We start from the raw sequence: 25,307 nt of genomic DNA on the forward strand, positions 1-25,307 counted from the left end.
GTCTGTTTTTGGTGTTGGATTTTGACAGATAAATTTGCCTCAAAGGTGCGACTTATATAGTATGTTTTTTTCACTTTATTGTGCATTTTATGGCTGGTGCGACATATACTCTGGAGCGACTTATAGTCCGAAAATTACGGTACTCATCATACAAAAAAAGTTCCTAAGAATGATCACATTTTCAAATAGTTATGAACCATTGGCACCACTGTTTAGAAAATACGCACTACTGTCAATTGATAAAGTAAATATTCATCAAACGTGTCTACTCATCCATAAATACATATGTAGGAAACACCATCTTCCAGCCACTTTTCATAATTTCTTCACATTTGTATCAGACGTTCATTCATATACAACAAGACAGGGGGACAATCTCTACTCACCTTCCTGTCGAACATCACGCCATCAATACAACATCCACTTTAAAGGGCCCTCACTCTAGAATGAGCTACCAGTCCATATCTGATCCATATCTTCACAGGCTGCTTTTAGAAAGCACCTGAAACACCACCTTCTCCACTCATGATCCTACCAGTCCATAATTATTCCACTGCACTCAGCTGATCCATACTAAGAACATCAACCTAAACTACAATTCATACTCTGATTCTTCTTTGTCTTGTTGTTTTCTGTTTTGCAGTTCTTTTGTTCCCTTTTAGTTATTTCTACCTGGTGTGTCTTTGATTGCTTAAACATCAATTTTTTTATGTTTGTTTATTTTGTTTTGCTTGTTTCTTATTTTTTATCGTGTATCTGTTTATGTATGTATATATACATATGTGTATATATACAAATATGGATATGATGAATTAATATTTAGCTTGTTATGCTTTTGTTTAGTTATTTATTTTTTTCAAACACTTGAGACATTCGCCTACACAACACTTTGTTGTATATATATAACAGGAGTGGAGCTCTCTACAAGCCCTAGGCTTCGTCTCCCTCCTTGCACTGTAACTGCTGTAATAACATGTGCTAAATAATAAACTAACTAAACTAACATTAGCGTCAGTCTTTCTGCTGATTTTGAAGTTGTGTGGTCTATGTTTTCACTTCTTGAGGGTGTAATTTGAGTAGTTGTATCAGATGAATTGCATCAAAGGTGCTGTATTGTTCTTAGGTAACACAATGTGTTTAATGCATTCGTTAGCTTCTCGCTAACACCGGCGCTAGCATTAGCTTACTTCATAGCTTGAGCAGTGCTTGTTTACAAGTTGTTCATAAATACTGTGAGGGGATTTATTTTTTTACGCATCATGTATGGTTGTATGGACAAGTCTTCTGTTGTTGATATCTTTTAATCAATCCAAAAGTTTGTGGCACAAGTAAGCTACATCGTTTAAATAAAGCAAAAAAAAAAAAGTAAACGCTACCTTGGGTAAAAAAAACTACAAATGTTGACCGGAAGGGGAGGCGTACATCTTGCAGCCTGGTGGGTGTGATGTGTGAAGTATCTCATTTGCATTTAAAGAGACCACACCAAAACGGTTTGCTCTGACCCGCACCTCAGAACAAGTCGAAAAAAGGGACCTGTGATGGTATCAAAACGAGGATTTCAGACAAAAGCATTGTTGTTCGACTTTATATAGACCACAACTATTTTGTGACCGACTTCCAATAGCTCCTTCCAGTCAGCTGACGAGTTCATGACATTTTGTGCTCGAAAGATTCAATCCATTAGGGATGAGATCACGATGACCGTTTCAATCACTCAGTCAAACGGCGGTCGTTTACAGGAGCTGACAATCATGAAATACCTCTCTCAAATTTTAAAAACATGTCCCGTGAAAGTCTTGCAAAATTGGTTAGTGCGGCTAAACAAACAACGTATTTACTTCACCCGCTTCCAGGCAAAGTCGTAAAAGAATTATTTCAGATTTTAGGACCGTCCGTCTTAAATATAATTAATCTGTCTGTCTCCTCTGGTATAGTGCCAACAGCCTTTAAAACCGCTTTAAACTGCTACTTAAGTGACCAAATCTCGACCCGGACTGTCTCAGTAATTACCGTATTTTTCGGACTAAAGGTCGCTCCGGAGTATAAGTCGCATCAGCCATAAAATGCACAATAAAGTGGAAAACAAAACACATATAAGTCGCACCGGAGTATAAGTTGCACTTTTGGGGCAAATTTATTTGTCAAAATCCAACACCAAGAACAGACATGAAACAGCAACAACAGGCTAAACGATACGGTATGCTAACGTGACATATACACATACGTGGAGCTGAGAACAGGCCTGACGTAGCATTCAGAGTTATTCAAATAACTATTACATAAATAACACGTTTATAAAACGATAAATGTACGATCACTCATAGTGATACTGTAACTAATCTTGGGGTTACATCTAACCAAACACTCTTTTCAAAAACACGTCAAGAACATAACTAGAGTTGCGTTTTTTCACCTCCGTAATATTGCTAAAATTCGTCAGATTCTTTCAACTTGTGATACGGAAACTATTATACATGTGTTTATCACGTCGCGCCTTGACTACTGTAACGCATTATTCTCTGGTCTTCCTAAATCCAGTATTAAAAGTCTACAGTTAATACAAAATGCTGCAACAAGACTGATCACACGGATGAGAAAATGTAATCACATTACCCCAATATTAGCCAACTTACATTGGCTCCCGGTCCATTTAAGATTTGACATCAAGGTTCTTCTATTAACCTATAAATCACTGCATGGTGCCTTCGTATCTCGTTGAAAAACAAGTTCCTTACGTTCCGTCCCGTAACCTCCGCTCGCAAAACGCGAGTCTTTTAGTGACCCAGAGGGCCAAAAAGAAGTCTGCAGGGTCTAGGGGTTTTCCTATTCGGGCTCCAGAGCTTTGGAATGCCCTACCAATGGATATTAGAACCGCTACCTCAGTAGAAACATTTAAGACACGTTTAAAGACATATTTCTATGATATGGCCTTTAATTAACCTGTAGTGGCCGATTCCGCTGGAGTTTGTTTTTGCCCACCTATTTTCAAAGAACCTGTATGAACCATTCAAATCTGGTTTCCATACACACCACAGCACTGAAACGGCCCTACTCAAAGTCACTAACAAACTCCTGCTTTCCTCTGACTTTGGTTCTTTCCATATATTTCTCCTCCTTGACCTCAGTGCTGCCTTCAACACAGTAAAGCATTCCATTCTACTCAATCGCCTAGAATCCATCGGCATCACCAACACCGCCCTCTCCAGGTTCAAATCTTACCTGTCTGACAGATTTCACTACATCACCAAAGTCAAAGTCAAAAGTCAAAGCCTGCTTTATTGTCCATTTCTTCACAGGTCAATCCATTACAAAAAGAGATCGAAATATATATATATATATATATATATATATATATATATATATATATATATATATATATATAGGTCCACTGGTCCACGGACAAACAAAGTAAACAAAACAAAAAGTAAAAACAAGAAGGCACATACAATGAATAAAAAAATAAATAATAAATAAATAATTATAATAATAAATAAATAAATAAATAAATAAATAAATAAAGAAAGAAAGAAAGAAAGAAAGAAAGAAAGAAAGAAAGAAAGAAAGAAAGAAAGAAAGAAAGGAGGAGCAAAAATGGAGCAAGTAAACCTTTTTGTATACAGCAGTCAGAATATAGCACAAAAGTACAGGAAGAGTAGTGCAAGGCAGCCCAAAAGGCCAGGACGTTATGCAGCCGAGGGTGGAAGGGTTTAGAAGAGAGTTTAGGATTATAACAGTCTGGAGTATGAAGCTGTTGGCGAGTCGGGTGGTGCGGGCGCGCAGGCTTCTGTACCCTGCGGGCAGAAGATCAATCAAAGAGTGAACGGGGTGACTCACATCACACACAATCGCGGTTGCCTTGCGGGTGAGATGGGAGGTGTAAATGTCCTTCAGGGAGGGGAGTGGAGCACCAATAATCCTACTAGCTGTGTTTTCTATGCGCTGCAGGGCCTTCATGTTGTATTCAGTGCAGCTACCATCCCACACAGCCTTCATGTTGTACTCAGAGCAGCCACCACCCCACACAGCGATACAACTGGAGAGGACGCTCTCAATGGTGCCACGGTAGAATGTGGTCATGACGCCTGGTGGAGCACTTGCTCGCCTGAGTTTTCGCAGGAAGTACAAGCGTCGCTGAGCTTTCTTTGCCAGTGATGAAGTGTTGGTGGTCTAGGAGAGGTCTTCACTGATGTGCACCCCCAGGAATTTGGTGCTGCTCACTCTCTTTACCACAGCACCGTCGATGGTCAGTGGCAGGTGTTGGGTGTGACCCTTCCGGAAGTCAAAAACAATCTCCTTGGTCTTGCTGACGTTCAGAAGGAAGTTGTTGTCCCTGCATCATGTGGCCAGATGGTCGACCTCCGACCTGTATTGAGTCTCGTCGCCCTTGGTGATGAGACCCAACAGAGTCGGGTCGTCAGCAAATTTCAGCATGCAGCTGTTGCTGTAGGTTGCAGTGCAGTCATGCGTCAGCAGGGTGAAGAGCAGTGGACTTAGCACGCAACCTTGGGGGGCCCCCGTGATCAGCGTGATGCTGCTTGAGATTCTGTCGCCAACACGTACTACTTGAGGCCTCTGACAGAGGAAGTCCAGTAGCCAGTTGCAGAGGTAGGTACTGAATCCCAGTTCGTCGAGTTTGCAAATGAGTCGCTGTGGTACAATGGTGTTGAATGCAGAACTGAAGTCCACAAACAGCAATCTCACATACGAATCTCTTTTTTCCAGGTGGGTGAGGGCTGAGTGGAGGGCAGAGCAGATTGCATTCTCAGAGGACCGTTTGGCTCGGTACGCAAACTGGAAGGGGTCAAGGGTGGGTGGGAGGGAGAACGGATTTGAAGTGCGCCATGACAAGCCGCTCAAAGCACTTCATGATGATGGGTGTCAGTGCCACGGGGCGGTAGTCATTGAAGCAGGATGGAGCAGTTTTCTTCGGCACAGGTATGATGGTGGCAGCCTTGAAACATGATGAGACGATGGCTTGCTGCAGGGAAATGTTAAAGATGTCTGTGAAGACACCCTTAAGCTCCTCAGCGCAGTCCTTCAGTGCTCGACCTGGGATGTTGTCTGGGCCCGCCGTCTTACGGGTGTTGATAGCGGCAAGTGTCCTCCTCACGCTATCGGCAGAGAGGCACAGGGGCTGCTCGTGTGGAGGGCGAGGGGTCTTCAGCGGGCAAGTGCTGTTCTGAGCGTCAAAGCGAGCAAAGAAGCAGTTCAGATTGTTGAGCAGAGGGATGTTCCTCTCACAGCTCACAGGCACGGGCTTGTAGTCCGCGATGGTCTGAATGCCTTGCCATAGGCTTCGTGAGTTCCTGCTGTCTTTGAAGTGGGCGGTAATCTTGCAAGTGAATGCCTTTTTCGCTTCCTTGATGCTCCGGGACAGGTTGGCCCTTGCTGTTCTCATGCCAGAATCCATTTTCTGAACCGCTTTGTCCCCACGGGGGTCGTGGGCGTGCTGGAGCCTATCCCAGCCGTCAACGATCAGCAGCAAGCGGGGGACACCCTGAACTGGTTGCCAGCCAATTGCAGGGCACACAGAGACGAACAACCATCTGCACTCGCACTCACACCTAGGGGCAATTTGGAGTGCTCACTCGGCCTACCAAGCGTGTTTTTGGGATGTGGGAGGAAACCGGAGTGCCTGGAGAAAACCCACGCGGGCTCGGGGAGAACATGCAAACTCCACACAGGGAGGGCCGGAGGTGGAATCGAACCCGCACCCTCCTAACTGTGAGGCAGACGTGCTACCCAGTGCTCCACCGAGCCGCCTATCTATTATTATTATTATTATTATTTTGCACATTTGTACAATTTATGTAGCTACTGCATATCAGTTCTTCAACCTCTCTTGTGTGAGCAATCTTGGGTGTGGGTACTGCAGATAACTAAATTTCCCTCCGGGGATCGAAGTCCCCCTCTTTCTCTCTCCCTCCCACATCCATCCACCCGCCGAACTCATTCATTCATCCATCCCTTGGTATCTTGGAATGTCTGTCTACTTGGTATCTAACCTTAAAAGACTCCATGTCAGACAGAAGACAAGCACTTTGCATCCGAGCACGGAGTTGGGCACCTTCAGCTGATGTTCCCAGTTTTGCAAGTATTTCTGATTGCTCCTCCAATAAATCCTCTGTTATGGGAGCAGGTTCCTGTTAAAATATAAACACAATTAATGTAATTGTACTTTTTAGTCTTTAGCAAGCAGTCTTGCCAGGCTTCATACATTGATAAATAAATCAGATATTGAAAGAAAAGAGACAGCACTGACAAACACTCACCAAGTGATCACATAATCGCAGGTTTTTTCATAGTTTGGCCGCGGATGTAACTTGTACTCAGGAGCGATTTATGTGTGGAATTATTAAAACGTAATTTTACATGTTATTTTCACACTAAACCGCATGAGGGCGCTCTTGACCTGTGAAATAATTGGAACTGCAACTGACGAGGAGTCTGACATAAGCCACATAGACGAGGAAGCGCTGCATCTTCTACTTCCGGGGTTAGCGGATATGTTTAGAAGTGACACAGAAGGGTGAAGATTTTGTTGGATTGAATGATTTGGAGTGACGCAGATGGTTCTATAAACTTGTTAGCATGTTATTTATGCTATAGTTACTTAAATATCTATTAATATGTTACGTCAGGCATGTTCTCAGTTCCTTGTTTATGTGTTTATGCAACGTTAGCATATCGTACCTTCAGCCTGTTGTTGCCTATTTTATTTTAATTTTAAATTGCATTTCAAGATTACATGTCTGTTCTTGGTGTTGGATTTAATCAAATACCGTATTTTTTGCACCAAAAGGCACACAGGATTGTAAGGCGCACCCTTATTGATTTTTTGATTTTAGAAATTATTTCATATATAGGGCCCACCAGAGTAAAAGGCGCATAAAATAGAAGCTATACTGCAACAAACTAAGGTTGACTAGGATTGCGGTATGCATCCACTAGCCAAAAACAAATTATCTCCTACAAAATGATCAGAACTGACTAAAGTTCGTTCTAACGCATTGGTACTGCTTACCTATGTTTCCCTTCCATATCGATCCGTAAATTTACTTGAAACATTAACAGAGCAGCCTATTTTGACATGAAATAGCCTCGTGCGTATAGCAGCTATCAATATAGCATTACCCACCTGCAAACTCCCATGAGTCTCAGTTTCCCAGACTCCCATGAGCCTCAGCAAAGTGTAAACAATCGCGTTTCTCAAACAAGCTCCTATAAAATGATTGGAACTAACTAAAGTTTGATCTAACACATTGGTACTGCTTACCTATGTTTCCCTTCCATATTGATCCGTAAATTTACTCAAAACATTAACGGAGCAGCCTATTTTGAAATGAAATAGCTTACGGGTACAACAGCTATTCAGTGATGCCCCCTGACCACAGTTGCCGTAATGCTGGGAAGCGATGCGACCTTGTAATTTACTAGTCGTACTAAAACGTAGTGAAAGATTTTGGCAGAGCACTGTGTACAACCAGTATGGATCAACAAATTCATCAATTGATCCATATATAAGGAGCACCACAATAAGGCGCACTGTCGGCTTTTGAGAAAATTGTAGGTTTTTAGGTGCGCCTTATAGCCCGGAAAATACGGTAATTGTCCCCCAGAAATGCAACGTGTACTCCAGTGCGGCTTATATATGTATTTTTCTTCTTTATTATGCCATTTAAGGCTGGTGCGACTGATACTCCGGAGCGACTTATAGTCCGGAAAATACAGTATATCATTCCACGTTATTTTCACACTAAACCACTTTTATTATTATTATTATTATTATTTAGCACACAAAAAAATAACACAAATGTCACCTGAAGAAAGAAAATAATTCAATGAAAATATTCATGCGCAAGGAAGACGAGAAACCCTGACGGGCTTATAAGGTGTCTCCCTCAGACTTCAAGTTAAAAATAAAGAACATTTTATAAAAATATATCTAATCTCGTGAGGGGCAGGTTTGGGTGCTTCCTGCGGCCCGACGACTGCTTGCGCGCCACCCTTGGGGTGCTGGAGGCGAGGGCCGACACGCTCGGCATGCTCAGCATGCTGCATCGGCGCCATGAGCCTCTCGCCCGAAGAGCTAGTGCGGGAGCTGCGCAGGCACGTCCCCGAGCTAGAGGTCCCGTACAACATAGACACCCCCATCTGGCAGGCCATCGCCGACTCCTGGCCGATGGACTTTGACGACTCCAACGCCAAACGCAACTGGGCGTGGAAGCACGACTACGACCTGCCCAAGCTGGTGCAGACCATACTCAACTTCCTCAGCGACGACATGCGCATGGCCTACGCCAACTAGCCATGCGGCGCCTGAGCTAAGCTAACGCAGCTTTTTGTACATAGGTGTATAAATTGGTCACGTTTTTTATCTTGATAATCTGTTGTAATTGTGTATGTAAAGCGACTTTGAGTGTCTAGAAAAGCGCTATATAAAACCGATATATTATTATTATTAATCAATCAATTAGCCTACTATTTTAAGTAGGATTAAAATGAGTGTAATTAGAAAGGGATGGTAATAATAACTTCATAAACAAATAATAATAAATCCTTAGTAAACAATAACATCATCAAGGCAAAATAATAACAGTAGCCAAGGTAACAAGCAAACTACCTCAGGTAATACTACTATAGTTCATAGTGCATATGTGTTTTGTGAATATGTATTGTTTAACAGCAGTTTTAAACATGAAGGACGAAAGGTCAAAGAAATTAATAGGAAAATGATTACCGTAATTTTCGGACTATAAGTCGCGTTTTTTGTCATAGTTTGGGTGGGGGGGCGACTTATACTCAGGAGCAACTTATATGTGATTTTTTTCACAAATTTTCAAAATTCAAAAATCCGCGATGTAGTGAAACCGCGATAAACGAACCGCGATGTAGCAAGGGATTACTGTCATTTGAACTGCAAGTGACGTCACCCGTGCCGCGCGGCGGTTGTTTACATAAAGGACAAAGGATTCGATCACGAGATGACGAAGGGCCCCACGTACTACCGGCATCATTAGCGGCTTTGTTTGTAAGTGACACGGAGGACGAAGAGTTTGAATGATTTGGAGTGACACAGAAGATTTGAAAAACTATTATGGCTTTTACGCACACCCGGTCCTTCTCGACGGGAGCTCTCTTGATCGATGGATTTAATAATTTGGAGTGACACAGATGGTTTGATAATATTGTTGTAATATGATAGTTATTTGAAATATACGTTATATATCGTTATATGGGTCTGTGGAATAATTAGAAATGCAACTCACAACGAGTCGGGTCCGACGTGAGCATATGCGGCGCATACGCGGCATTCTTTACATGAAGCACGATCGATGGATTTAATGAATTGGAGGGACACAGATGGCTTGATAAACGTACTTACTTGAATAACTCTGAATGTTACGTCAGGTCCGTTCTCAGCTCCTCGTTTGTGTATATGTCACGTCAGCATACCGTATCGTTTAGCCTGTTGTTGCTGGTTCATGTCTGTTTTTGGTGTTGGATTTTGACAAATAAATTTGCCCCAAAAGTGCGACTTATACTCCGGTGCGACTTATATATGGTTTTTTTCACTTTATTGTGCATTTTATGGCTGGTGCGACATACTCCGGAGCGACTTAGTCCCAAAATTACGGTAAATACTTTGGCACCCCTGAAATGAAGACAAAATTGAGACAGGGAAGTTCGTAGGGGGGCAACTCAAGTCTAGCTTTATTTCTGGTGTTATGACAGTGATTGTCTTCCCTCCTCCTGTAAAAGCTATTGAGTGTAATGGGGAACTGATTGTGGGTTGCTTTGAAGATGTGTGGAGAAGGTTTACATGGTATATGCTGAGAATTGATAGTTCCTGAAATAGCGGGAGTGAATGAGCAAGGTAGTTAGCATGTAGAATGATTAGGACACAACGCTTTTGTAGACAATAGATGCGATTCAACTTGGTAGGATGAGTGCTGGCCCAAATTACGTTGCAGTAATTGATATATGGATAGATTAGGGAGTAATAGAGCATCAGAGTTGTTTTTCTGACCAAAGTATGTCGTAGTTTGCTCAAAATACCAGTATTCCTAGCAATTTTCTAAGATATTGTACTAATATGAGGTTTCCAGCATAGTTTGTCATCAATTAATATGCCCAAAAATTTGACAGATGAAGACAGAGAAATTAACTTATTGTCAATAAAGACCGCTACGTCTTTGTTGCCCAAACAACTTTTCCCACAGTTGAACAATAAGTTGTTTTTTTATATTCAAAGACAATTTATTTGCTTTGAACCACTGAGAAAACATTTGCAATTTGTTCTTTATTACTGAGAGGTGTTTGAGATTGCTGTGTGAATAAACAACACTAGTATCATCAGCGAATAAGATGATTGACAGATGGTGAGAGGCTCTACAGAGATCGTTAATACAAATTAAAAATAACAGGGGTCCAAGAATGGAACCTTGTGGGACTCCACATTTGATGTGTAACTGGGGTGAATCAAAGCCCTTAAATGAAACATATTGTTTCCTCCCTTTCAAGTAGCTGGCAAACCAATACAGTGAGACATCAGACACACCAATATGCTTTAATTTTGATAAGAGAATCTCATGGTCTATTGTATCAAATGCCTTGGATAAATCAAGGAAAACTGCAATAGAGTATTCTTTCATATCATGAGCTTTGTATAGTTTCTCTGTTAAATGAGCAATAGCCATGTATGTTGAATGAGACTTACAAAAGCCATACTGGTGTTCATATAGTATATTGTGATTATTGAGGAAGCTACACAGTCTATCGTGGGCAAGTTTTTCCAAGATCTTGGACATGACAGGTAAAATGGATATTGGGCAATAATTGGTAAGAACTGTCGGGTCATCATTTTTAAAGATTGGTACAATTTGGGCCAGCTTTAGTTCCTGTGGGACAATGCCCTTTGAGGAAGACAAATAAAAATTGTAACATAAGGGTTTCACAATCCAGATTGCAACTTCTTTCACAAGTCTGGAGTCAAAGTGATCATGATCAGAAGAAGTGTTTTTAAGAGATGAAATTCTCTCTGAATCTCTTGTTCAGTGGCTGGGGGCAGAGTAAAAGCTGCAGAAGTACTAGTCTCCATATAATTGATTGGGTTATCGGCTACTTGTGGAATTTATCTGGCTAAGGTTGGTCCAATTTCTGTGAAGAATTCATTAAATTTACAGGCGATTGTTTTGGGATCTGATAAAGGCTTGTCATTTACTATGAACTCAGAGGGAAATGGATTGGATGATTACTTTTTATTCAGGATTTCCTTTATTGTAGACCACAAGGCTTTCATATTCTTGCCGCTTTTGACAATTTCATTGGCATAATGTTTCTTTTTTGCAGCTCTGATCACATGGTTGAGTTTGTTTCTATATTGTTCGTACTTATCATGATTCATAGATGAAGGATTAGCGATTAATTTTTTGTACAGTTTATTTTTGTGCCTAATAGATTTAGTAATTGCCAAGATTCACAAGATTCACGATTGAGGCTTCTATTTTTTATGGGAAAGATGGCGTGCACACACAGCGGCCTCTTTCCGTCCCAACCGATCGGTGTTTTGTTCATTTAATGAGTGAGACAGTTTTATGTGTTTATCTGATCCTACCACGTCGTGCTACAAGTACAGCAGGCAGGTTCTGATCGACATCGGCGTGAGCAAGTTTTACGGCGTTTTGAACTTTGATACGGGGACATTAAAGGCACTGGGACTACTCCGGCCTGAATCAACGCCGGACTCGTCAGCTACTCCTTCCCCGGATAGGCAGTGTCGGAAGCGGTGTGCGAGGAGGCAGAAGAGGTGCAAGCGCGGAGGCGTCCGGGCCAGGCTAGCGGCGATCCCGACTCGCCCGGCCGTGCCTTCCGTTCTACTGGCGAACGTTCAGTCGCTGGACAACAAAATGGATTACGTTCGTCTGCTGAAATCCACAAACCGGGCAGTGAGTAACTGCTGTGTGCTCGTGTTCACTGAGACTTGGCTGAATGTCAACATTCCGGACTCTGCTGTGCAACTGGAGCGGCTAGCGTGCTATCGGGCGGACCAGGCTATTGAAAAAGGGGGAAAATCGCGTGGAGGAGGTATCTGTGTCTACATCTGCGACGAATGGTGCCGAGACTCTGTAGTAGTGTGCAGACACTGCTCGCAACTGGCGGAGTTTGTGCTCATTAAGTGCTGTCCTTTTTACCTACCACGGGAGTTTACTGCGATTCTGCTTGTCGCGGTCTACATCCCGCCTTCCAACGTTGGAGGTGACAGGATCTCGGCCCTTAGTGAACTGTATCAGGCTGTCAGTGATCAGCAGACGGCGCACCCTGACGGTTTCATTATCTTCGCTGGTGATTTTAATCATGCTGACCTGAAGTCTGTCTTTCCAAAGCTTCACCAGCATGTTAATTTTTCAACTCGTGGTGACAGCTTCCTGGACCCGGTCTACACTGCACATAAAGGATCTTTCAAGGCCACCCCCCTCCCCCACATCGGACTTTCTGACCACGTCACCATTCTGCTTACGCTCGCGTACAGACAGAGAGTAAGAACTTCCAGGCCGGTTCGCAAACGAGTTAGAGTGTGGCCTGAGGGGGCCTCTGATGCTCTTTGAGACTGCTTTGGCACTACGGACTGGGAAATGTTTAAGCGGGCGGCCACTTGCAACAATCGGACAGACATTGAGGAGTATGCTGACTCTGTGACCTCGTACATCGCAAAGTGCATTGATGATGTGACCCTCACTAAGTACGTCGTCACTCGGGCTAACTGGAAGCCATGGCTGACAGGGGCTGTCCTCGGGCTGCTAAGGGCCAGAGACAAAGCCTACAGGGCTGGGGATGAAGCTGTCCCGGGGCATCAAGGATGCGAAAAAGGCGTTCTCTTCCATGATTACTGCCCACTTCAAAGACAGCAGGGATGCTCGGGGCCTGTGACGAGGCATACAGACCATCACGGACTACAAGCCCGCGCCGCAGAGCTATGTCAACGAACTGAACCGCTTCTTTGCTCACTTCGACGCTCAGAATGACACTTGCCCGCTGAAGACCCCTCCCCCTCCGGACGAGCAGGCCCTGTGACTCTCTGCCGTTAGCGTGAGGAGGGCGCTTGCTGCTACCAACAACCGTAAGGTGGCGGGCCCGGACAACATCCCGGGACGGGCGCTGAAGGACTGCGCTGAGGAACTGGTGGATGTCTTCACGGACATCTTTAACATTTCCCTGCAGCAGGCCATCGTCCCGTTATGCTTCAAGGCTGCCACCATCATACCTGTGCTGAAAAATCCTGCTCCTTCCTGCTTCAATGACTACCGCCCTGTGGCACTGACCCCCATCGTCATGAAGTGCTTTGAGCGGCTTGCCTTGGCGCACGTCAGATCTATTCTTCCCCCCACCGTTGACCCCTTCCAGTTTGCCTTCCGACCCAATCGGTCCTCTGAGGATGCCATCTGCTCTGCCCTCCACTCTGCCCTCACCCACCTGGAGAACAGGGACTCGTATGTGAGATTGCAGTTTGTGGACTTCAGTTCTGCATTCAACACCATTGTTCCACAGAGTCTCATTTGCAAACTCGACAAGCTGGGCCTCAGTACCTCCCTTTGCAACTGGCTATTGGACTTCCTCTGTCAGAGGCCTCGAGTAGTCCGTGTGGGCGACAATGTCTCCGGCAGCATCACGCTGAGCACGGGGGCCCCTCAAGGCTGCGTCCTCTCCAGTTGTATCGCTGTGTGGGGTGGTGGCTGCTCTGAGTACAACATGAAGGCCCTGCAGCGCATAGTGAACACTGGTAGTAAGATCATCGGGGCTCCACTCCCCTCCCTGAAGGACGTTTACGCCTCCCATCTCACCCGCAAGGCGGCCGCGATTGTGTGTGATGTGAGTCACCCCGCTCACTCTTTGTTCAAAAAATAATTTATTGTTTAATTATTTGGGTTATTTGCTTATTACTTATTCGTTGCTCTTGTCTGTTCGTTTTACTCTTTGTGCTATTTGATTGTAAGTGTTGTGTAATGTGTCTAGTCACCGTGGGACGGTGGGAAACGTAATTTCGATCTCTTTGTGTGTCTTAACGTGAAGAAATTGACAATAAAGCGGACTTTGACTTTTTGACTTTTGACTTAATACAGCATCCCAGCTATCGATTTGAACTTGCATTTTAAACTTGGAGATTGTTTGTTGATTAATAAGTCTATATGTGTCCATTGGCTTCCCAGTAGGAAGACGAGTGTTTGCTCGTGAGGAGGTAAGAGAGAATATGGGAAGGTGATCAGAGATATCTGAGTATAGAACTCCAGACAAGTTATCTCTGTCAAGTATGTTAGTAAATATATTGTCTATTAAGGTTGCTGAATTTTCAGTTATTCTCGTAGGTTTAGAAATCATAGGCTTAAAACAGAAAGAAGACAGATTATCCAAGAAAGACTAAGTTTGTTCCTCAGAGTCCATAATGTTGATGTTGAAATCCCCCATGAGGAAACATTTCTTATTTTCATATTATAGATAGCGCATTGGTGAGATTGTTAACAAAACCAGGTGTCTAAGATTTTGGAGGTTTATAAATGCACCCTATAACTGTTCGATTGGACTCTATGAATACTGCTTCTCCACTCAGCTCAAAACATTGTTCAACATCAGGTCTTTTTTTATATTCCAACTTACTACTAACATACAGTGAAACACCTCCTCCATTCTTGAGGGCGCTCTAGGCCTGTGGAATAATTGGAACTGCAACTGACGATGAGTCTGACATAAACCACGGAGACGAGGAAGCGCTGCATCTTCTACTTCTGGCGGATATGTTTATAAGTGACACGAGGGTGAAGATTTTGTTGGATTTAATGATTTGGAGTGACGCAGATAGTTCTATAAACTTGTTAGCATGTTATTTATGCTATAGTTATTTGAATATCTCTTAATATGTCACGTCAGGCATGTTCTCAGTTCCTTGTTTGTGTTTATGCAACGTTAGCATACCTTCAATCTGTTGTTGCCTATTTCATTTTAATTTTAAAATGCATTTCAAGATTACATGTCTGTTCTTGGTGTTGGATTTTATCAAATAATTGTCCCCCAAAAATGCGACTTGTACTCCGGTGCGACATATATGTATTTTTTCTATTCGTCTTCATTATGCATTTTATAGCTGGTGCGACTGATACTCCGGAGCGACTTAAAGTCCGGAAAATACGGTATATACACGTTATTTTCACACTAACCCGCATGAGGGAGCTGTAGACCTGTGGAATAACTGCAACTGATACTGAGTCTGACATAAGGCACATGGAAGAGGAAGCGCAGCATCTTCTACTTCCGGAGTTAGCGGAGTTGTTTATAAGTGACACAGAGGATGAAGATTTCGTTGGATTTAATGACTTGGAGTGACACAGTTGGTTCGTTAAAGTTGTAAGCATGTTATTTATGCGATGGCTATTTGAATACTTCTTAATATGTTACGTCAGGCACATTCTCAGTTCCTTGTTTTTGTGTTTCTGTAACATTAGCATACCGTACCGTTCAGACTGTTGTTGTCTATTCTATTTCTATTTTGAATTGCCTTTCAAGATGACATTTCTGTTCTTGCTGTTGGATTTTATCAAATAAATTCCCCCCAAAAATGCGACTTATACACCGGAAGAATTACCTGTGTCACAGGAATAAAGAGAAGATCTGAAGAGTTTAGAAGGGTCATGTTGTTACAGGGATGCATCCTGCCCTCCGCTCTAGTTTTACTGCCATCTTTTTCCCTTCTAATGCACGGCGACTCAGTGTCCCACTGATCACTCAGGCATTCAAAAAACTCTTCTTCACTGTCACTCCAAGAATCCCAAAATTTCCCGGGTGAAACAGCAGTCATTTGGCTGGATGAACTAGCTGCCGTAACTTCTGTCACTTGGTGGATGTTTTGGAAGGCAGTTTCATTGCTTCTCACAGGGCTCTTGCGAATGGAATCCCTCGCTTGTTTCCTCTTGATGCAGCAATTCAACATCTATGCAAAAAGTTTCAAAAGAAAAGGAAAAAAATCAGTTTTTTGTTTGTAGTGTTAGAGACATGAACTGCATCACACGAAGACCTATTCGAAGTTGATATATTAACAAAATAAGAGAAGCTGATAGTGGGAATAATTGAATGGTGGAGCACTGGTCAGAGGCCCACATATTTTACACGTTGGACTCCCTTGCTCCAACAAAGCTCTCTGTCTAGCTCAAGAGAATTCCTTTAACTCTCAGTCATACGTGTGGCTCTCATCTTATACCTCCCTTCCTTTGTTGTTTTGTTGGCCATTCCTGCTAGAGTGCACTCCCGTGCACCAACAAAGTTTTCTGTTTAGTTCAAGAGAACTTCAAGTCATCCCTGTAGGAAGGAAGGAAGGAAGGAAGGAAGGAAGGAAGGAAGGAAGGAAGGAAGGAAGGAAGGAAGGAAGGAAGGGATAACTGAGGGGTACTGACAATTTTGTCCATGTGAGTATGTACAATCTCAAATTGCAAAGAATAAGATGAACCATTAATGGATCCATCAACATTCTATGAAACCTAGGACTCTCTGGTAACATGGGGATAATTTATCCAGTCTGTAAATTAGATCTGTCACTTGATTTTGGAATATCTTTACAAGCATCAAGAAGCACACTTGTGTGTACTTGCAGGTTTAAAAAAATAAATAAAAAAATTTGATTTTGTCTCTTAGTTTTGACTATGTAAGTCTATGTCTGTGAATTGTTGAGGCAGCCGAGGCAGGCCTAACCTGCAACTTTTGATGTAGAAGACAACAGTGAAGATCGGGTGCTTCTTGCAATCTGCAGATATTGAAGTAGCAAAAGAGAAAATTTGTTGATACAATTCGCAATTAATATACTGTGGCATTGAATGTGTGTGTTCAGGTCGCAACCATTTATATATATATACTTGAGTTGCAGATTTTTTGGATCATATATATACAGTGGAGCCTCGGTTTGTGAATGTCCCGGTTCTCAAAGAATTCGGTATTCGAACAAAAAATTTGAGATTTTTTCGCTTCAGACGTCGGACAAATTCCGTTGTTGAACCTCGCGAGATGAGCCAAGAGGAACCGCATGCCAACTGACTCCGTTCGTTATTAGATTCTCGTTACTCTGAGGATTGCATCAACTCTAATCATGCCTCCAAATGAAGCAAGTGGGAGCAGTAAAGCCACCCTAAAACACAAAGACGCTCCTAAAGCAATGCGACAGTGAGCGCCCGGTGCGCTGCGGTTGCGCGATCGGACCAAATTAAGCTCCCTGTGCACTGAGGTCCACTTAGATTTAGGAAAGTCCATTAGGACTTTCAAAATATTTTCTCAATTTTAGCGACCACTCTGTCAAAATAATGCGACCAGCACGGTGCAGTTGCGCGGTCGGCGGCGCGCCACATTTGTGCGTTCGGCGGTGCGCTGGAGTTGCGCGATCAGACAAGATTAAGCTCCCTGCGCACTGAGGTCCACTTAACTTTTGGAAACTACATCAGGACTTTAAAGATATTTTCTAAATTTCAGCGACGGCTCTGTCACAATAATGCGACTAGCGCGGTGCAGTTGGGCGGTCGGTGACGCGCTAGGGTTGCACGTTCGGCAGTGCGCTGCAGTTTTGTGATCGGACAAAAGTAAACTTCCTGCGCACTGAGGTCCACTTAAATTTTGGAAAGTACATCAGGACTTTAAACAAATTTTCTAAATTTCAGCGACGGCTCTGTCACAATAACGCGACCAGCGCGGTGCAGTTGCGCGGTCGGTGACATGCTATGGTTGCGTGTTCGGCGGTGCGCTGCAGTTGCGCGATCGGACAAAATTAAACTTCCTGCGCACTGAGGTCCACTTAAATTTTGGAAAGTACATCAGGACTTTAAAAATATTTTCTAAATTTCAGCAGTCGCTCTGACACCATAATGCGACCAGAACGGTGCAGTTGCGTGGTCGGTGACGTGCTGGGGAAACGCGACCAGCGCGGTGCAGTTGCGCGGTCGGTGACATGCTATGGTTGCGTGTTCGGCGGTGCGCTGCAGTTGCGCGATCGGACAAAATTAAACTTCCTGCGCACTGAGGTCCACTTAAATTTTGCAAAATACATCAGGATTTATTTTCTAAATTTCAGCGGCTGCACTGTCACAATAATGCAACCAGGGCGGTGCAGTTGCGCGGTCAGCGACACGCTACGGTTGCACGTTCGGCTTTTTTTTGCTTGGAACAGATTTTTTTTTTTCCCATTATTTACATAGTTTGGGCTCTGGTACAAGCCCTCTCGAGAGGGGCTGGACTCTCTTCCACTCTGGAGTTGCCCACGGTGAGAGGCGTCGAGCAGGTGTTGGCATACTTATTGCCCCCCGGCTGGGCGCCTGCACATTGGGCTTCACCCCGGTGAGCGACATGGTAGCCTCCCACCGCCTTCGGGTGGGGGGACGGGTCCTGACTGTTGTTTGTGTCTATGCACCGAACGGCAGCTCAGAGTACCCACCCTTCTTAGAGTCCCTGGAGGAAGTGCTGGAAAGCGCTCCTTCTGGGGACTCCATCGTTCTACTAGGTGACTTCAATGCTCACGTGGGCAATGACAGTGAGACCTGGAAGGGCGTGATTGGGAGGAACGGCCCCCCCGATCTGAACCCGAGCGGTGTTCTATTATTGCACTTCTGTGCTCGACACGGATTTTCTATAATGAACACCATGTTCAAGCATAAGGGTGTCCATGTGTGCACTTGGCACCAGGACACCCTAGGCCGCAGTTTGTTGATCGACCTTGTAGTCGTGTCATCGGATTTGCGGCCGCATGTTTTGGACACTCGGGTGAAGAGAGGGGCGGAGCTGTCAACTGATCAGCACCTGATGGTGGGTTGGCTCCGATGGTGGGGGAAGATGCCGGTCCAGCCTGGCAGACCCAAACGCTCTGTGAGGGTCTGCTGGGAACATCTGGCAGAATCCCCTGTCAGGAAGAGCTTCAACTCCCACCTCCGGCAGAGCTTTTCCCATGTCCCGGGGGAGGCGGGGGACATTGAATCCGAGTGGACCATGTTCCGGTTCTCCATTGTCGAGGCAGCGGACCGGAGCTGTGGCCGTAAGGATGTTGGTGCCTTTCGTGGCGGCAATCCCCGAACCCGCTGGTCCACCATCCGGCGTCTCAGGAGGGGAAAGCAGTGCACGGTCAACACTGTTTACAGTGGAGATGGTGTGCTGCTGACCCCGACTCGGGATGTCGTGAGTCGGTGGAGGGAATACTTCGAAGACCTCCTCAATTCCACCGACACGCCTTCCATTGTGGAAGCAGGGCCTGAAGACTCTGAGGCGGACTCTCCAATCTCGGAGGTCGAAGTCACTGAGGTAGTAAAAAAACTCCTCTGTGGCAATGCCCCGGGGGTAGATGAGATCAGCCCGGAGTTCTTAAAGGCTCTGGATGTTGTGGGTCTGTCATGGCTGACACTTCTCTACAGCATTGCGTGGGCATCGGGGACGGTGCCTCTGGATTGGCAGACTGGTGTGGTGGTTCCCCTCTTTAAGAAAGGGGACCGGAGGGTGTGTTCCAATTACAGGGGAATCACACTCCTCAGCCTCCCTGGTAAGGTCTATTCAGGGGTGCTGGAGAGGAGGATCTGTTGGGAGGTCGAGCCTCGGATTCAGGAAGAGCAGTGTGGCTTTCGTCCTGGCCGTGGAACAGTGGACCAGCTCTACACCCTCGGCAGGATCCTCGAGGGTCCATGGGAGTTCGCCCAACCAGTCCACGTGTTTTGTGGACTTGGAGAAGGCGTTCGACCGTGTCCCTTGGGAGGTTCTGTGGAGGGTGCTTCGGGAGTACTGGGTGCCAAACCAAGTGATAAGGGCGGTTCGATCCTTGTATCACCGATGCCAGAGTTTGGGCCGCATTTCCGGCAGTAAGTCGGATTCGTTCCCAGTGAGGGTTGGACTCCGCCAAGGCTGCCCTCTGTCACTGATTCTGTTCATAATTTTTATGGACAGAATTTCTAGGCGCATCTGAGGTGTTGAGGGGGTCCGGTTTGGGGACATCAGCATAGCGTCACTGCTTTTTGCAGATGACGTGGTGCTGTTGGCTTCTTCAGGCCGTGATCTCCAGCTCTCACCGGAGCGGTTCACAGCTGAGTGTGAAGCGGTCGGGATGAGGGTCAGCACCTCCAAATCCGAGTGGCCTTCTCCGGATCGGGGATGAGATCCTGCCCCAAGTGGAGGAGTTCAAGTATCTTGGGGTCTTGTTTACGAGTGAGGGCAGGATGGAGCGCGAGATCGACAGGCGGATCGGTGCAGCGTCGGCAGTAATGCGGACTCTGTACCGGTCCATCGTGGTGAAGAGAGAGCTGAGCCAAATGCAAAGCTCTTGATTTACCGGTCGATCTACGCTCCTACCCTCACCTATGGTCACGAGCTATGGGTCGTGACCGAAAGAACGAGATCTAGGATACAAGCGGCCGAAATGAGTTTCCTCCGCAGGGTGTCCGGGCTCTCCCTTAGAGATAGGGTGAGAAGCTCGGTCATCCGGGAGAGACTCGGAGTAGAGCTGCTGCTCCTCCACGTTGAGAGGAGCCAGATGAGGTGGCTCGGGCATCTCATCAGGATGCCTCCTGGACGCCTCCCTGGGGAGGACCCAGGAAGCGCGGGAGAGACTATGTCTCTCAGCTGGCCTGGGAACACCTTGGGATGAGCTGGATGAAGTGGCTGGGGAGAGGGAGGTCTGGGAGTCCCTCCTAAAGCTTTTGCACCCGCGACCCGACCCCGGATAAGCGGAAGAAGATGGATGGATGGATATTTGTAATGGGAAAACATGATTTGGAATTTGAACGATTCACTTCTCGAACAGCTTCTGGAACGGATTGTGTTCAAAAACCAAGGCTCCTCTGTACATATGTAAACACACATACATGCACACACATACATGCACACACATACATGCACACACATACATGCACACACATACATGCACACACATACATGCACACACATACATGCACGCGCGCGCGCGCACACACACACACACACACACACACACACACACACACACACACAAATACACTGCTCAAAACACACACACACACGCCTCACAGTTAGGAGGGTGCGGGTTCGATTCCACCTCCGGCCCTCCCTGTGTGGAGTTTGCATGTTCTCCCCGGAAATAAATGTTTTCAGCCTACAGAGGGCTCAGTATATAGACACCCCAAAACTTAAAGTGAAAAAATGATGTGGCAGGCTCATCCATTTTGCCTAAATTCAATTTCTGCAATTCAAAACTCTTTTCAATATTTTGTGTGGCCCCCACATGCTTGTATGCATGCTTGACAACGTCGCAGCATGCTCCTAATTAGACTACGGATGGTGTATTGTGGGATGTCCTCCCAGATCTGTCTAAGGGCATCAATGAGCTCCAGCAAAGTCTAACAAGCAACCTGGGGGCGTCTGATGGACCGAAAAATTATGTCCCAAAGGTGTTCTATCGGGTTTAGATCAGGTCATCGTGAGGGCCATTCAATTGTGTCAGTTCCTTCATCCTCCAGATACTGTCTGCATACTCTTGCCACATGAAGCCGGGAATGTCGTGGATCAGGAGGAACCCAGGACCTACTGCACCAGCGTAGGGTCTGACCATGGGTGCAAGGATTTTATCACGATACCTAATGGCAGTTAAGACTGCCATTCTCTAGCTTGTAGAGGTCAGTTCGTCCCTCCATGGAAATGCCTCCCCAGACCATCACTGACCCACCACCGAACCGGTCATGCTGAATGATGTTGCAGGCAGCATAGCGCTCTCCTTGGCTTCTCCAGACCCTTTCACGCCTATCACAGGCGCTCAGGGTAAACCTGCTCTCATCTGTGAAAAGCACAAGGCGCCAGTGGCGGACTGGCCAATTCTGGTGTTCTATGGCAAATGCCAATTGAACTCCACGGTGCTGAGTAGTGAGCATAGGGCACACTACAGGACGTCGTGCCCTGAGGCCACCCTCGTGAAGTCTGTTTCTGACTGTTTGGGCAGAAACATTCACACCAGTAGCCTGCTGAAGGTCATTCTCTAGGGCTCTAGCAGTGCTCAACCTGTTCCTCCAGCGGATATCGGTCCTGCTGATGGGATGAGGACCGTCTACGGCCCTGTGCAGCTCTCTTAGAGTAACTGCCTGTCTCCTGGAATTTCCTCCATGCTCTGGAGATTGTACTGGGAGACACATCAAATCTTCTTGCAACAGCACGCATGGATGTCTCATCCTGGAGGAGTTGGACAATCTGCGCAACTTCAGGAGGGTGAAGAAATCGCCTCATGCTTCCAGTCGTGATAATGACTCTTGGTAAAGCCAACACTTGTGGAAAAACAGTAAAAAAAGATCAAGAGGGAAGAGCTTGAAATGGCCTCCACCTGCAAAACCAGTCCTGTTTTTGGGACCATCTCGTTGTTGCCTCTCTAGTGTACCTGTTGTTAATTCCAACAACACTAAAGCAGCTGAAAGTGATAAACAACCCCCTCTGCCCACGTGCCTTACCAAAACCTTATCAGAAAAGTGTAATTGAGTTCATGCCATACCCTGATAAAAAACTGTTCCTTTAATTTTTTGAGCAGTGTACACACACACACACACACACACACACACACACACACACACACACACACACACACACACACACACAACACACACACACACACACACACAGCATGGGGTGTCAACGAGGTTATTTGAGAATAATTATGACCCAGTGGTTTATACACACCCACACATTTGGTAACTGTTTTCCCAGCGGTATCGCAACTCAAGTACAAACTCCTGCCAAAGGTAGGCCACAGCCCGCAGCCCACCATGGTACAAGTTGACTAGACACATGCAAAGTCCCAGCCGATGGGTCAGACTTTGAACTGGCGCTGACTTCAACTGAATAAAAAGATCCTGAGGGAGGAGGGAGGAATCTGTTGTTAATGATGTTTTGTATTAATATTCATAATCAAACAATATACCAAATTATTTTTATCCTTCTTACCACTAATCTTAACTTCGTTGGCTTTTTAAGTGGTTTTAGTCATTCAAAAGGTTATATTGTCTCTAATACCAACGTGTACAATAAATGTTTCATTTTTATTAAATATTCAAAATACATTTACAATACAATACATATTTACTTACGTCAGTATTTTGATCTTTTGCGTGCTTTCCATAGCTTTTTGTTTGTGGAGTTTTATTTTCTGTCTTGTCCACAGTGTCATCTGGAAAAAGATACTGAATGGGGAAAAAGATTAAGATTCTGAATACACAACCTTAGATGCTTTTTCTGGCAGTCACATTGTGCATTTGAGTCCCATCTGTTAATCTGCTGCTGTTATGCTGTATGACTTGGCAAACCCCTCAGTAAATTGGTACACAGGATTTTCAGAATGGCCACTATTTAGCTAGATGCTGAATGGTGATCTGGATCGGTGATCTTTGTAAGGTAGGGTGCCTGTGGTCGCCGGTTTAGCACAGCCCCAACATAAGAAGTTTCAAGATTACAATTGGGATGCAATGAACTTCTTTGCATAGTGAGTAAGACCATGAAGACAGACAAGGCATTCTCATGGGTTGTACAGCTTTTCATGTGTCTGTTTTATTTTCTTATGACTCTAACATTTGCATGGTTCATATGTCCATCAATTTGCTTTATAGTCATATCCTCATCATTGTAATTTACAGTACCTGTTATACCACCATTTTACAAAAATAACAATAGTAATTCTACTAATTCAAAACTCCCGAGAACGAGTACCTTTAAAATCCATCTGTCCATCCGAAACTGAACCACAAACCACCAAATGTTCAGGTATTAAGATGGGATTGACAGTTTTCGCATTATTTGAATGAGGCAAAATAACATGCATTTTCTCTTGAATATTTTGTTATAATCAATTGTTTCAGATGTAATCATTTTTTGTATAAAAATTAAATTTGGAGTTCAAAAAGTCTTTTTTCAAACTTGAGTCCTGAAAAAGAGGGGGACATCTTATAATCAGGGTTGTCTTATATTCAGGCCAATACGGTAATACGTGGTATAAATGACATACAGAAAGTAATGTTTAAATAATATAAATATGATACGTGTGTGTGTGTGTGTGTGTGTGTGTGTGTGTGTGTGTGTGTGTGTGTAACATATGTAGATGTAGCTAAAGTATACATACTGTAAATATGTTTTTAGAACTCATAACTTTTTTATAACACGGTATAAGTGTACATACTGTGAATATGTTTTTAGAAATATTTTATTATGATAAAAAAGATTATAACAAGGTACAATGCTGTAAATATGTTTTAGAACTCTTCTTTTTTTAGAAAAAGGTACAAGTGTATGTACTGCAATTGTGTGGGAACTCCCTGCCTTGTGCTGGCGTGTGGGCAACTTTGGTGCCATAGTTACTCAATTTAGAAGGTTTTTTTTTTTTTCAATTTTTGAGCTTTTCTGTTTAATTTTGGAAAAAAATCTGCGATGTACTGAAGCCGCGATAAATGAACCGCGATGTAGCGAGGGATTACTGTACTTTCATTTGAAAATAAAATGTTACTTAAGTTTAACTTCATTTTAAAAAATTGGGGATTAGTTTTATAATTATTTACACACTTTAAAAGTAACATTTATTTGAAATGATATGACTACCGTAATTTTCGGACTATAACTCTCGTTTTTTTTCTTAGTTTGGGTGGGGGGGCGCGACTTATACTGAGGAGCGACTTATATGTGAATTTTTTTCACAAATTTTCAAAAAAAAATAAAAAAATAAAAAATAAAAAAGGGAAACGAACCGCGATGAAGCAAGGAATTGCTGTAATTTGAATTTCGAGTGACGTCAGTGGCGCGGCAGTTGTTCTAATAAAGGACAAAGATTCGATCACGGAATGATGAAGATGACGAAGGGCCCCACGTACTACTGGCATCATTAGCGGCTTTGTTTGTAAGTGACACGCAGGACGAAGACTTTGAAGGATTTAATGATTTGGAGTGACACAGAAGGTTTGAAAAACTACTATGGGTTTTACGTGCGCCCGGTCCTTCTCGACGGGAGCTCTCTTTCACCTCCGTGGATGCAAGTCGGGGGCCGGCGCTCGGCCGGGTGGCTGTCCGGGGACGGTGGATGGGGCTCGGACATGGCTTTTACGCACGCCCGGTTATACGCTACGGAGCTTTCTTTCACCTCTGTGGATGGAAGTCGGGGGCCGGCGCTCGGCGGGTGGCTGTCCGGGGACGGTGGATGGGGCTCGGACATGGCTTTTACGCACGCCCGGTCCTATTCTATGGAGCTCTCGTCCACCTCCGTGGATGGAAGTTCAATAGTTGTTGCCTCAAACTCTTGTTTTGTTAACTAAAGC

The 25,307-nt window shown here is 44.6% G+C and overlaps 1 protein-coding gene and 1 pseudogene across 3 annotated transcripts in view; one reads left to right on the plus strand and one right to left on the minus strand.

Moving 5' to 3' along the window:
* The window catches only part of rab3gap1 (RAB3 GTPase activating protein subunit 1), a 151,092-nt gene that overhangs the window by 53,239 nt on the left and 72,546 nt on the right, over positions 1-25,307 (minus strand). For all 3 annotated transcript variants that reach the window (XM_085919988.1, XM_085919989.1, XM_085919987.1), the window contains 5 exons: positions 23,100-23,192; positions 22,693-22,865; positions 16,735-16,786; positions 15,635-15,979; positions 6,006-6,143 (listed from right to left, as the gene is read on the minus strand). In XM_085919988.1, the coding sequence (XP_085776114.1) occupies positions 6,006-6,143; positions 15,635-15,979; positions 16,735-16,786; positions 22,693-22,865; positions 23,100-23,192 (801 nt within the window). The remainder of the gene's footprint in view (positions 1-6,005; positions 6,144-15,634; positions 15,980-16,734; positions 16,787-22,692; positions 22,866-23,099; positions 23,193-25,307) is intronic.
* LOC147050557 (L-threonine 3-dehydrogenase, mitochondrial pseudogene) lies at positions 7,622-8,308 on the plus strand (annotated as a pseudogene).

Source organism: Syngnathus leptorhynchus, chromosome 9, assembly GCF_054491065.1.
Source record: "Syngnathus leptorhynchus isolate UIUO chromosome 9, UIUO_Slep, whole genome shotgun sequence".
Taxonomy (NCBI): Eukaryota; Metazoa; Chordata; class Actinopteri; order Syngnathiformes; family Syngnathidae; genus Syngnathus; species Syngnathus leptorhynchus.